Source organism: Pleurodeles waltl, chromosome 7 (assembly GCF_031143425.1).
Source record: "Pleurodeles waltl isolate 20211129_DDA chromosome 7, aPleWal1.hap1.20221129, whole genome shotgun sequence".
Lineage (NCBI taxonomy): Eukaryota > Metazoa > Chordata > Amphibia > Caudata > Salamandridae > Pleurodeles > Pleurodeles waltl.
In genome coordinates this window covers 1,144,678,060-1,144,690,497 of record NC_090446.1, presented here as the reverse complement: position 1 = coordinate 1,144,690,497, position 12,438 = coordinate 1,144,678,060, and the positions used below count along the sequence as shown (strand labels likewise).

At 44.5% G+C, this 12,438-nt stretch overlaps 1 protein-coding gene across 1 annotated transcript in view; it reads left to right on the top strand.

Moving 5' to 3' along the window:
* QRICH2 (glutamine rich 2) overlaps positions 1–10,000 on the top strand; it is a 479,286-nt gene extending 469,286 nt beyond the window's left edge. The window contains exon 21 of the mRNA XM_069201754.1: positions 9,706–10,000. Coding sequence (XP_069057855.1) covers positions 9,706–9,917 — 212 coding nt within the window. The 3' untranslated portion in view covers positions 9,918–10,000. The remainder of the gene's footprint in view (positions 1–9,705) is intronic.
* The last annotated feature ends 2,438 nt before the right edge of the window (positions 10,001–12,438 follow it).

Genomic DNA, 12,438 nt, shown 5'->3' with positions numbered 1-12,438 from the left:
GCCCCAGGGACCAAATCCCCTACGTCCCGGCAAAGTATTGAGGAGGGAGGGGGGCATGTGGCCCCCCTCCCTGGGCTGATTTTGACCCCAGGGCCCACAAGGCCCAGCCAATTATTGAAAGAGGGAGGGGGGGGCCACGTGGACCCCCTTCCCTGGGTGGGCCGATTTTGTCCCCAGGCGATAGGCCCCCATCGCCTAGGACCTGGATAATTATTAGAAAGGGAGAGGCCTAGTGGCCCCCATCCCCAGGCCGCTTTTGGCCCTGAGGACCCCAACTCCTGGGGTCAGGCCAATTATTATTACGGGAGCATCATGTGGTCCTCGTTCCCTAGGCCGATTTGGCCCCAGGGACCTCAACCCTAGGGCCTAGCCATTATGAAAAGGGGGCGGGGCTGCACGGCTCCCTCCCAGGGCTGTTTTTGGTCCCAGGGACTCCATCCCCTGGGGCCAAGCCACTTCTACCTGTGTGTCCTGGTCCCATCCTGGGCACCCAGTGGGCACTGATGGGGACCCTGGGGGGGGCTTGAATGCTCCTGCGGGCCCAGCCGGCTCCTCACCTCCTGTGGGAGCCAGCATTGCTCCCGCACGTAGGGAGCTGGAAGAAATGCAGCTCCCTGTGTGCGGGAGCAATCCTTTCATCTGAAGCCCAGTCCCAAAATAGCTGCTAACAATTTCTGGTTGAAGTGTTGGCAGCCAATTAGACCTCACCATGAGATCTCTGTGATCCGCTGAGCTTCAGCAACTCTAGTTATCTATATTTTTTAACCTTTAATACCTCTAAAACTATTGCATGGATTTACACCAAATAACAAAAAGCACAATCTGCGTACCAAGAACTAGCTTCCTGACAAATTTGGTTTAGTTTTGTTCAGCGGTTCAGGCTGTAGTCATCTAAAGACACTCCTCTCTACACTACTCCACTGTATGCCACTCCGCTCTACGGCTCTCCAACCTGTACACTACCCCACTGCACGCCACACTACGATATTCCACTCAACGCCACTCTACCCTACCCTGCTCCAGTGTGCATTATTACACTGAATGCCACTCCAGTGTACACAACTCCACTCTATGTGTCTCCAAAGTATGCCACTACACCGTACCTCACCTTACTCTATGCCTGCCGCTCTAGAAAACTCCACTCCACCCTATGCTAGTCCACTGTACACCACTTCACTCTAACACACTCCAATGTATGCCACTGCACTCCACACCTCTACACTGTACGCTAATCAGCTATACACAGCTCCACTGTTCTGCACTCCACTCTCTGTCATTCTACTTTATTCCACTCCACTGTGTGCTACTCGAATATACAGAATCCACTATACGTCACTGCATTCTACATCACTCTACTCTACCCCACTACACTCTATGCCACTACAATGTATGCTGCTCTACTCTTCCCCACTCCAGTCTACCCCTCTGCACTCTACACTGATCCCCTCTGTTCCACTCTGCTGAGCACTATTCCACTGAATGGAACTCCACTCTCCTCACCCTGTGCTATTCCACTCTAAGCCACTACACTCTGACACTCCACTATACGCTATTGCACTTTATGCCCCTCCACTGTACGACACTTCACTCTACACTGTTGTACAGTATGGACTATACTGTACCTCATACCACTGTACACCACTCCATTCTACGCCACTGCATGTTATGCTACTCCACTATATGCTATTACACTCTTTCACACTACATTCTATGCCACTCTACTCTTTGGCACACCTCTCTACCCTGTTCTTTACACCACTCCACTCTATACCATGCCTCTCTACAACACTCCACTCTATGATTTTCCACTCTACACCACTCCACAATACAACACTCTACTCAATTCCACTCCACAATATGCTATTAGACTCTATGCCACTACAGTCTACCCCACTACACTCTACCCCACTACACTCTACAATGCTCCACTCTCTGCCAGTGCACTGTGCGCCACTACACTCTATGCCATTCCAGTCTGTAACGTTCCACTGTACGCCACTGCACTGTACCTCACTCTGACACTGTACTGTACACTCCTCCATGGTATGCCACTCCGCTCTACACCACTCCAATGTTCATATTCCAGTGTACACAACTCCACTCTACGCCACTCCACTCTATGCTATTCCACTGGACACCAGTACACTGTACCTCACTACAGTTTATATCAGTCCACTGTAGAACACTCCACTGCACACCACTCGATTCTAAGCCACTGCACTATGCCACTCCATACTATTCCACTGTACGCCACTCCACTCTTAACACACTTGACTGTATGCCAGTGCACTGTACACCACTACAATGCATGCTAATCCACTCTACACTTTTCCACTATATGTAACTCAAGTGTACAGCACTCCATGGTTTGCTATTCAACTCTATGCCACTCCACTGTACACCGCTCTAATATATGGTATTCCATTGTACACACTCGACTGTATGCTACTGCACTGTACGCCACTCTACTCTACCCCACTACACTCTGTCTATGCACTGCACTCTGCACTAGTACCCTCAGTGCTACATTGTACGCAACTCCACTCTCCCCACTCCACTCTAAGGCAGTCCATTCTATGTCACTCAACTCTGTGCTCTTCCACTCTACGCCACTATACTCTGACACTCCACCATATGCTATACCTTTCTTCGCCCCTCCACTCTACTCTATTGTACTGCATGCCACTACATTGTACCTTACTCCACTCTAGGCAGCCCTACTCTACACACTGCACTCTACACTACTCCACTGTACGTATTTACGCTCTGCCACAATCTACGTCACACCACTCTTTGCCACTCCACTATACGTTAGTCTTCTGTATTTCACTCCACTCCACGCTATTCCACTCTGTGCCACTCCACTGTACAACACTCCACTCCATGCCACTCAACAGTATGCTATTGCACTGTACGCCACTACAGTGTATACCACTACACTCTACCCCGCTGCACTCTACAACAGCCCACTCTACGGTATTCCACTCTACAACACTCCACTTTATGCCAGTGAACTATACGGCACTCCAGTCTACACTATTCCACTGTATTCCACTATGCTGTACCTCACTCCACTCTATGCCTTCGTACTGTATGCTACTCAACTGCACGCCACTCCACTCTAAGCTATTCCAATTTATGCCATTCCACTCTACCCCACTCCAGTGTATACTATTCCGCTGTGTACTGTATACTAGTCCAGTGTACACAGCTCTACTCTACTCTATGCTATTCCTTGGATGCCACAACACTGGATCTCACTCCACTATACGCATCTCCACTCTAAAACACTCTACTGTATGCCATTACACTGTACACAGCTTCACTGTACGCGAATCCACTCTACACTGTTGCACTGTGCGCAACTCCATTGCACAGCACTCCACTCTAGGTACTCCACTGTATGCCATTCCACTTGACTATACAGTATTCCAATGTATGCCACTCCACTGCATGCCACTGCACCCTATTCTACCCCACTGCCTCTACCCCAGTGTATGCCACTCCAGTCTGCACCATTGCACCCTATGCAATTCCCCTCTATGCTATTCCACTGTATGCAGCTCCACTCTCCCTACTCTACTCTATGCTAGTCCACTCTATGCCACCACACTCTACATGCTCTATTGTACGCCACTCCACGGTATTCCACTCTACACCACTACACTGTATGACACTCCACTCTACCCTTTTCAGCTCCACGTCATTCCACTCCTTGACACTCCAGTCTATGCTAATGTACTGTATGCCACTACACTGTAACTCACTCAACTGTATGCCCCTGCACTCTATGTCAGTGCACTCTAGCCTCCTCCACTGTTCACACCACACTCTACCCCAATCTACTATTGGCCACTCCACTGTACGCTATTCTACTCTATGCCACTAAAGTGCTATGCTATTCCACTCTAGGCCACTCCTTTGTATGGCACTCCACTGTATAACACTCCACTCTACTCCACTGTACTAAATTCCACTCTACCCCACTGTATGACACTGTACTCTACAACAGTACACTTTACAAAACCCTCCTCCACTCTACTGTACCACATTTCACTTAATGACACTCCACTTGATGGCAGCAAACTATGGTTTCAAAAACATTTGTTATTAAAAAGCAAAAAAACATTAAAATTAAATTAAAAAAACAATGGTCAACCCTATGTTATAGTTAGAAAAACGTTATCCTTTCTACACAAAACAAGCATAAAATACACAAACATTAGAAATTCTAAGTTATAGTTATATCTTAAATTTATAACGTATGCTCCACCTTTACATCAATATTACTATATTTATTATTTAGCTACAAACAAAAGTTAGAGTACAGAAAAATTTACATTTCTAAATGTATACCTTTAATTTATAATTTATGCAACACCTTCAAATTACTATTGTAACTCGTGCACCTCCTTACACAGTATATTCAACTCGTTAGCCACACTACATTAACAATAACTCGACGCTCTATCATACACAGTGTTCTCAAAAAATATTTGATTTGCAATGTCATAACTGTACTTGTAAATGCTAATATTTTACATGGTGTAAGTGAGATAACAAATTAGAATAAGCAGTGCATGGAGGACAGGTAAACAGGTAACAGAGTGAGAGTTTCTCTGATAGGAGACAGGTGTAAGGCCATGCAGTTAGGATTTCTCTTTCAGGAAACAGGTATGGTTAGTTACGTGGCTGAGAGTTCACTGGTGGGAGGTATGGTGGGTATAAATTAGGTGACAGTTCCTAAGTTGGGAGCCGGTGCAGGCAAGACTTGAGGTGAGTTTTGAGATCAGGGGTAAGTGTGGACAAGGAATGGATTGAGAGGTGTTCGGTTAGGGACAGGTGTGTTCAGGGAATGGAGTCTCTGTTGGTAGGGCCAGCATGCATTGGAAACGGAATACTGATCAAGGAGGAGCAAGCGTGGCCCGGGTATTTACTACTTTCAGATGTGTGTCTTGAGAACATTTGTAGTTCATGCAATATTATATGCAGTATTATCTCTGGTATAAGTGTAATGTTTAGCTGCTACATGTTTTAAATGAATATGCATTGGCGAGGAGCCATAATACAGAACACTTTCTCTAAACCTGTTTTTCGATGATGACCACCAGCTTGTGAGGCCTTCTTCACAATAGCTCGTTGGACATGCGGTGATGCTAATGGCGAACATGCTTGCAAACATGGCGTGAGGTGATCGTGTGCCAGACGTTCGTGTAAGCAGAAATGGGTTAGACTGAGAGGAAAGGAAGTCTGAAAAAAAAGATTGGACGTCTTTGCTGCTTTCCACCAGCTCTTGCCACCCACAATCTTCAAAATGCAAATGAGCTTGAGTGCCAGAGTACAGCCAGCCGTTAGTTGTATTAAGTGCAGTTGTAGTTTGGTGAGAGGCTGCAGGGAGTATCCTTACTCGAATTAACTGGTCTGAAATAATTCACTTGCAAGAGTTTTATGTGCTTGATAGTGGCTCCGCATAAATGTAAAATGGCTCAGAAACTTGAGGCATCGCAGGAGGCTGTAGACTAAACCCTAAAATGGAAGGAAGATGGAACAATAACCAAATAATTATTTGCATGAATGGACTAGTGGAAAAACTGATCATAAAGAATACATGCATCCATAAAATGCCATTGACTGAATGATGATATTATCCATCTGCGAACCCCAGCTGACGTTATCAAAGAAAGTAGCATTCTAGAATACCTGTTGTTGGTAATTGTTAGAAATGGAGGAGCGGCAGAAGAGATTTTTTTCTCTCCACTGGGCGTCCCCTTTAAAGCAGACAGGGTAAGCCGGTGAACAGATGAGATACCCAAGAGAAGGAGAGAGGCTGAAATGAGTGGCTATATGGAGAAACGGAACCTGAATATTAGGGTTGACCCCTTTAAATGGATGGTTAGACCGAGAGAGGTGCACTGGATAAATGCTGCGTGAGAGAAATGGGTGTGAAGTATTGAACAGCAGGTGGCTTGTGCAGATGGCAGAGAAGAAGGGAAATGAGACTGCATGAAACATTAGATGCCGCTGAAGACCAAAGCAGCTTGAAAGGATGGGTAAATATAGTGGCAAAGCACAGATCACACAAGGCTTCGTCCAAGAGAACTGACTGGGAAGAAGGATGTGCCGATGTAATAATGATGTGAAAAAGAGATACATACCTGTGCAGGTCCGGAGTAGCACATGGTGACACTTCAAACAAGTTGCTCGAGATGTTTAAATGTGTGTGAGTTGTTGCATAGCCTTTAAATCCCCAATTATTTAGCTCGGTAGCTTTTACCTTGGCCAGGCCAGAAAGGTGATGTTCTTCGAAAAAGATATGAACAGACGTGTACAGTTACACCGGACACCTACCTGCTCTACATTAAATCCCACAACAGTTTGATTATGACATACTTTGTGGGGTTGACTTTGCTATCTGGAAGCACACTCCGAATCAAATTTACGCAGGCTCAAAATCCATACCTGCAGGTCATCCTCGGGTGAAGTGGTGAAGACCACACAGCTGTCAATATCAATAAATGTCAATATCTCGATGAAAGGGTTAATGTCTGCCAATGCGCAATTTACATTATCTGCCCACATCACATTAAGGATGAGTGCAGCGCAGGGCATGGCATGGCATTCTGGAAGATACAAATAATTTAACTTCATTCTTATTTATACCCCGAGCTATTACCATCGATTTCTGCCAAGCTTACGAGCCATGCAACATCCGTTGGCTCACTTATTGGAGAGTGACCGTCCATCATAGAGAGCACATCTAGTCATGAAACATTTCAGGGAACAAAATTCACTTTTGACAGTCAAAGCACTGAGAGAATATGGTGCCACCAAACAGCCCAGCCTAGTTTTAGATGCCTCCTCGTAGGGATGTGAGGCAGATTGTTTTGTTCTCAGCTTTCAAATGAAAAGTCATTTTCCCCAAATACCCATTACCTAAACTGTCCAAGTTGACAAAGTTGTCACACTTGGCCTACAGCAAAGCTACATATCAACAGCCACGATATAGGACATAGCACAGTGACCCATCGAAGATTATCCAAATGTAAGGGGTTTTGCTCAGGCTGGCATGCCTGTTGAAAGAAACAACGAGCTTTGACATTTCACAATAAGTCTCTGGCTCACCATTAACAACAGTGCCTTCCCCGGCATACTGGCGGACTACACCAAAGAAACATCATCCACCCGTGCACCGCTTCTTCCAGTCATCCTGGAGCAGCCTAACAAAAGCGCACAGCAGATAGTGTATCTCACGGCCAGGAATTGATAAGGCATCAAAAGAATCGGAAAACGAAGGGCACGGTGGAACTGACTCCAAAGAAGCCTTTGGTTCTGGCTCTGCCCTGACTGAGAAGGAAGCTCTAGATGCCTTATTACGGGCCCTGAGGTTTTCTATTTACTTAACCCTTCAGGTTCCAAACGTGAATCACATCACATCACTGTGTCAAAATACTTTCGGAAGACATTAATTATCTGCTCCTCCTTGCTCAGAATTCCCAACCAGTCACTAATGGCCACTCAAACTGGTTCTTCTAAGCACTTCATTGTAACAAACAAGAAGCAGGGTCACTGAGAAAAAACGAGGATGATATTTCTGTTGGTTTTGTGGATCTCACCTTACATTGACAATGATGCAAAAACGCCCTCAGAATTACTACGGAAATATTTTGACCTAATCAGATCACAAGCACGTGATGTAGTCCCCCTCTGCCAAGAAAGGTTGGTTGAAGCAGCAGGGTCTTTGTGGAATTAGGGAACTGAACAATCTGTATTCATACAGGACTGCCAAAGGATGCATCCATGTTTACAAAGGAAATGCTAGCACCGCCCATCACTAACCCAGAATCCACACTGTTTCTTCAAGGTGTTTTAGTGATCCAGACACCCTGGTCAACTGAGTCCTGAGTGATTGAAACCACCCAGTCACCTGCAGCATCGAGTCTGTCTTGGAAGAATCATCTGGAAACTGTACCCGAAGTGACAGACTTGAATAACAACATGACCAAAAATCCCAGAAACCGAAGAAACCAAACATATTGCAGTGAAGACCTGCTGTGATCCCAGCCATTGCCACCAAATCACCTCTGATGCGGGGACTCTGTCTGGTCTGGCATGTGAGTCCATGTGACTGTGTTTACCATTTATTAAGCACGTATTCATCCAAGGCTTGCTTGCTAATTTTTAATTGTTATAAAATAGTCAAATATCATTTTACGTCGGAATCTGTATTTGCCTCACAATAACCTTTCTTCCTCACATTAAACCGTTCCATTTGTCTCTTATTCCGTCTTCTTTTTATTTATTACGTCACTCTACCTGGGATGGAGAACGTAAGAGCTGTTTCGAGGTTGCTATCAACGCTCAATTTTCCATTGGTGCAGTTTTACAGGAGGCTCTGGGTGGCCTTTGACATCCATGTTCTAGTACTCATATCATTTATTTAAAAAAAAATCAAAAAAACAGCACCGAGGCCCAGATTTACCAAGGGTTGCGCGGCCGCTCTATTTAAAAATGGTAAGTAAATCGATACATTGCTTTACATCACTTTACGTCACGCACTCACATAAAACCGTAGTAAAATAAGACCTTAAATTTGTTATTGCTTAAAGCCCTTTCACTGTTTCACTGTTTCCACCAACCACAGACCGCAGGGCATTTACCACGGAGAAAACAAATCCGCGCTGTGCATGGAAAACAGGCCTGTGTCTCTTAAAGCTTGAAGCACAGTGTTGTGCCTACGCACACAGTACATATTTTTGCTGTACATGCATGTGTAATATCAGTTTGCTAGCTTGTGCATGCATGTGAATTACAGAGCTACGTATTTTGTATGTCTTCGATCACCTCTATGTACGTGTCTAACGTGTCTGAGCTTGTGTATGCAAGTTCAATAAACATCAAGTTACTGCATTTGCGTATGCGTGATCTGTGTTATGTATAATTATGAAGCTCGAGTCTGCACTCGTATGAGGAAGGCTAGGGAAATTCAAGCTTTTTGGAGCACACGTCATCACATGATACACAAATCGGCATTGTGCATGCGTATGAAACAGATCTGCTGTGCATGCATGTGAAGCGTAGATCTATATTTTGCATGTGTGAGTGAAACATATCTGCTCTTTGATATGTGAAGCACTGTTCTATTATGTGCACTTGTTTAAGGCATAAATCCGTGCTGCGCCTAAAGCATACGTTTCTATGTGCATGTATTTGACCCAGTCCTAAACCCAATACTTATGTGACTCCCTAGCCCTGGTCTGCCCTTTGCATGTGGATTATGTGCTCTGCCGGAAGCCCATGTATGTGCAGAACTTCAGGAGTCTGAAGCACAGATCAGTGTACACTGCGGAGTAAAGAACATCGCCACATGCGTTGGTAGTACCAGATATTGCAGTTCTCCAACGTAGTGTGGCAAGATGAAACTGTGTGCACATTAAAAGGTGAAGTGGCAGCCTTTTAACATGAATTCTCATGCACTGGTACGTCTGACGAACTGAACTTAAGTAGAGAGAGCGCACAATGTGTACTGTGCATTAGCATAGTTTGCAATTCTGTATATTAACTTTACTCCTTACTTTGTTAGTCCCATAGCTGCACTTTTGGAAATCACTGGTGAGCATATGTAGAGATATCTTTCATCTTAACATACCAGCTGTCAAAGGTGGGAGGCAGGACAGTGAGAACTCATCTACAATGTTTGCCTTTCAGCCTTATCCAGGCCTCTGAAGGACCGGCCAGTATCTTCTCAGGGTCGGCTCTCACAGACTAGCCTTGTCCCCCCGCCAACTACGACCCCGCTGCCAGTGGAGCCGAAGGAAGAGCTGCCGCCGCCACCACCACCGCAAGCCAGGGAGAGCCTGGAGGTCCGCATGGACGTCAGCTTGAAGAACCTCGCTGAAGAGGAGGGGGAAGCATCTTAGCAATCCTCAGGATATACTTTAGCACAATAAATAGAACAGTTGACAAGCAGGATTGTTATTGGCTTAATAACAATAGACACTGTTCCTGGTATTGTTCACAGGTTTGAGCTCACGCTGGGAGAAAGCAGATACACCAAAAGCTTCCACTGTACCTAATTTATTTTCTTTTACACAAATCTTATTTCCACATGTATGTGAGCTAATGTTTGCACAACTACAAACGAAATACAGAGACCAGTCATCATTTGGTTTTAAAGTAGACTGGATCCTTCGTGTCTGGGTTTGGTGATGATTAATAGCAGCATAGTGCAGATATCCGGAGGACTAGTCAACTTTCAGTCCGTCCAATGGTCATATTAGGACAATTAACAATGAGCAAAATGTTGATCGATTTGCCAAGCTACAACTATGAAAATAGTCTCCATGGATTGGTCTGATCCTTATGTCTAGGAACAAACCTTAATTTTATTTTACTGTATCTGTTTTGGAGGATGTTGATAATTCTTTTCATTTTCAAAGTTCTTAAGCACAGACCAGATCCTAAAGGGCTTCAAAGCAAAACGTAGAGAAAAGCATATGTTACAAGTCTTTCTATTGGACAGAATGGTCTACAAAAATAACACTGTACCTGAAAACTTCAGAAAGATGAGAAACTTCCCTGGATGAAAGAAGCATTCTGGACAAGTATTACATGTTGTCAGTTTTCTGATCCACAGATCTATCATTTCAATGATGTTCTTTCCAGGGTCAACCTTGGAGAATGAGTGTCCGGGTCTGAGGGGCAGAGACCATATTTCTTTATAGGGTTAGCTACGAAAGGGGAAGCTACGCCCTACGGTGGAGGACACTGAGTGGTATGTGGCAAGAGTAAAGGGGGCTACAATATTATGTGTAGCCTCAAGGTAGCGTGGACATCACACAACCTTGGGTCCCAGGGGGAGGGAGAACTGACAGAATTTCTGTAGATGCATGTTAGGTTTAAGTTGAGTCCTTGATGCATGTATTTGGTGAGCAGTGCACCTAGGCACTTACCACATGAATGATATGGTGACACTTTTCACATCACTGGCAACCATGACAGTCCTGCACATTGATGTTATGAAAGTGAGAGCACACAAGAAGGCGTGAGGCGGGGAGTGGATTTGGACACATAGAAAGGGCTCTGTGGAGCAGTCAGGAGACTCCATACAAAAATTAAGCTATGCATCTTAAACAAAGTCTGGGTCTGGGTCATCCTGTCTTATGTTGCTAATGTCTGCTGTTCTGGAAGTATAATGGAGTTAACAATTAGAGAAGTATATTTACATTAAGAAACAAGTGGTCACAGAGGGCTACAGAGGGCTTGAAGTCAGGCATACTGTGGTTTAATGGCTAATACTATTGTACACTTCCAAACAGAGCAACTGTCAATAGATTAAAGCACAGGAATAAGACACCATCAAATAGACCAGCCACGCCTAACTCGCAAACTTATTTCTGTGCAACACAGTGGCAAAGTCTTGAAGTAATGACTAAAAGCTAACTTTGCCCGCTTCAAGCTGAGGCAAAAGGTGCAACAAATATGACGAGCATTGGCTAAACCAATAGGTCTGGCATTCATGTGCCAACCCATTAAAAAATGCTGTCCACATACATAGTTCACATGCATAGCAAGCACAAACGCAGTTTATCATATTAAATCCTGCCCTATCAGCTCGTCCAGTGTTGGCAAAAAAGCACCACAAAGTATTGATCGCTGTATGGTACACTTGTATAAGATTAAAAAAAGAATGTGGCAAACAGTGTAATGACTGAGTGTACTTTTCAGATGTACATTAGATGTAAATTAGTCCCTCGTACATTCCAATGGAAGAATTTCCTGGAAGACGGAATGATACACCAAATATCCAAAATCAATGTAGGATGTAGGGGGAGTCAGAAGTTTTATTAAGTGGGTTCTCTCCACTTTCATTTTAGGAACCATTGACAAAAGAGAGGGAAAGCACTTGTAATTGTTCGTTGTCTCTTTACCCCTCCTAGTGGAGTGAGGTATTCATATTTATTTAAAAGGACTCTCACCCACTGGGGTTTCCAGTGGCATGCTTTATCATCGAGTGCTCAATGAATTTACCTCAGTTTATTATATTTGTTTTACGAGTTCTTTTCACCCCATGGAGACTTAGAGGTGGTTGGACCTTATAGTCATAATTTCATCAAGGGACTGTGACCGATATGGACCTATTTGGTTCCTCCAGGCTTTGGATCCAGAAATCTCTTGAATGAGTGAAATTCACTGACCAGCTCAATAGTACAAGTCGTGCAGTAATATCAAAGCAACCAAGCTTGGATTGGGAAGGGATCCAGGGTTCTGGTCCTGACGAAATCCAATTGACCATTCAGGTACAGTAATTTGCCTGAAACATGTAGACCCACGGATATTAGAGTCCCAACAATCACTCTGATAATATCACCTTTTTTTAACCTTGCTAAAGTGTCCTGGAATAACACAAACTTTTACTTGACCATTAGGGTACCTGTAGGC